We start from the raw sequence: 2,500 nt of genomic DNA on the forward strand, positions 1-2,500 counted from the left end.
TAAATCAGTTACAGTCATTCCACCTCTCGGGAGTTCTGACGTTATTTTATTTGATGCTGCTACACGATTATTTTTGTCTTTGTAAACATTTGCTTTGATATTTTATAAGCATGGGTTCTGCCAGTACTGTTTGATTAGCAACTGAGCCTCTCTTCTATCTCAAAGTCAGCTTTCCTTCGCAACTGATATACAACTAATTATGTTTACAGGGAACGTGATACCTAATTTTCTAAAAGTTAAAGTTAATCTGGTATACAAGTTGAACTCCGTCCAAATTGAACTCCGTCCATAGTGCCACTCTGCCTCCGGAGTGTCTGAAGCTCGGACTCTTACGAACAAAGGCACTGTCCGACACACCACTTTGTGCTCGTTATTGATGTCATTAACGCTTCCTTCATAATGTTACCTGGTAACAATTGTGTTCGACAAACACTGTTTGCCCGTGGTTTTCCCATCTTTAATCACCTCCATCTGTGCCCGCCCATCACTCTCCCACCTTGTGTCTTGAACCGGGGTATGGTAACAGTGTTTGTCCGTCGGGGACTGCCCGGTAGTGTGGACAGGGCCTTAGAATTAGTAGGTGTATGTAGGAACTTTTCTTTACTTTGTATGTTCATTTAAAGGCATAGTTCTTTAAGTAAGTAAAGTATTTAAGTTCAATACTCTTTTAAAATACTCTCAGCCTTGCTAAGATTGAGTTAAATTTTGGGTCAGTAGGTAGACCTCGGAACTTTTCCCTACCTTTAAACGGTAAATTTAAGCCGTAGTTCTTAAAATCAGTGAAGTATTTAAAGTCTGATATACTTTTTAAGCCTCTCAGACATGCTAGAAATGGGTTATCTTAAGAATTAGTAAGTAAATGTAAGGACTGATCCCTGCGCTGTGTAGTATTTCAAGACATTATTCCTTAAATCAGGAAAATATTCCAAGTTCGATATTTTTCATAAGATACAGAGCATTTTCGAAACATTTTCTTTACCGAAGTGTATACACTTATGATACACATGTACACAAATCAATTAACAGAGTCCTAAGAATAATGTGCCTTTTTAAAAGTAATATTTGTAAGGGAAAATATTATTATTATTATTATTATTATCATTATTATTATTATTATTATTTGCTAATATCATAACATTGCTTACATGTTAATTGCATTTCTATTAGAGATGAATCCTAACTTTCCGTCACGATTTGCATATGATAGATATCAAAATTATCCAGTTAATCTAAATTGACCATCTACATTTGGTTTCCATAAAGGAGACTTGGCTCAACGAGTCAACCAGTGCATTGAAGTACTCACTTTGATCGAGCATGATTCCATTCCGGTACCAAGCGACACTGGGAGCCGGCCGGGCCTCCTTTACGAGGCACTGAAGACGGAGCTGCTTGCCAGCGACGGCCACCACTGGCTCCCCGATTATTCCTCCCAAGATGCTTATGCTGGAGGGGGAGACTGTGATGAGGGTATATATTAGTCAAGGAGTTGCCTAAGTGATATCTTGAACTGACATAGAATAAGGGGTAAGGTTGGTGAATTGTTTGGGTCAGATACCAAGTATTTGAAAGGTTGCCTAAATGATAGCTTGAACTGGCATAAAATAAGGGGTGAGGTTAGTGCATTGCTTGGGTAGGATACCATGTATTTGTAAGGTTACCAAGGTGATAGCTTGAACTGGCATAAAATAAAGGGTAAGGGTGGTGAATTGATTGGAGATGATACTAAGTAAATAATAGGTTGCCTAAATGATAGCTTGAACTGACATAGAATAAGGGGTAAGGTTGGTGCATTATTTGTGTTATATACCATGTATTTGAAAGGTTGCCAAGGTGATGGCTTGAACTGGCTTGAAATAAGGGGTAAGAATGAATTGATTGGAGCTGATACTAAGTAAATGATAGGTTGCCTAAATGATAGCTTGAACTGACATAGAATAAGGGGTAAGGATGGTGAATTGTTTGGGTCAGATACCAAGTATTTGAAAGGCTGCTTAAGTGATAGCTTGAACTGACATAAAATAACGGGTAAGGTTGGTGCATTATTTGCGTTGGATACCATGTATTTGAAAGGTTGCCAAGGTGATAGCTTGAACTGGCTTGAAATAAGGGATAAGAGTGAATTGATTGGAGCTGATACTAAGTAAATGATAGGGTGCCTAAATGATAGCTTGAACTGACATAGAATAAGGGGTAAGGATGGTGAATTGTTTGGGTCAGATACCAAGTATTTGAAAGGCTGCCTAAGTGATAGCTTGAACTGACATAGAATAAGGGGTAGGGTTGGTGAATTGTTTGGGTCAGATACCAAGTATTTGAAAGGTTGCCTAAGTGATAGCTTGAACTGACATAGAATAAGGGGTAAGGTTGGTGAATTGTTTGGGTCAGATACCAAGTATCTGAAAGGTTGCCTAAGTGATAGCTTGAACTGACATAGAATAAGGGGTAGGGTTGGTGAATTGTTTGGGTCAGATACCAAGTATCTGAAAGGTTGCCTAAG

At 38.6% G+C, this 2,500-nt stretch overlaps 1 protein-coding gene across 4 annotated transcripts in view; it reads right to left on the bottom strand.

Moving 5' to 3' along the window:
* LOC137637260 (nephrin-like) overlaps positions 1-2,500 on the bottom strand; it is a 122,702-nt gene that overhangs the window by 18,901 nt on the left and 101,301 nt on the right. For 2 of the 4 annotated variants that reach the window (XM_068369519.1, XM_068369530.1), the window contains exon 5: positions 1,307-1,459. The exons of the other annotated variants lie outside the window; for them this stretch is intronic. In XM_068369519.1, the coding sequence (XP_068225620.1) occupies positions 1,307-1,459 (153 nt within the window). The remainder of the gene's footprint in view (positions 1-1,306; positions 1,460-2,500) is intronic. 4 annotated transcript variants of the gene reach the window in all.

The sequence above is a fragment of the Palaemon carinicauda genome, chromosome 3, assembly GCF_036898095.1.
Source record: "Palaemon carinicauda isolate YSFRI2023 chromosome 3, ASM3689809v2, whole genome shotgun sequence".
Lineage (NCBI taxonomy): Eukaryota > Metazoa > Arthropoda > Malacostraca > Decapoda > Palaemonidae > Palaemon > Palaemon carinicauda.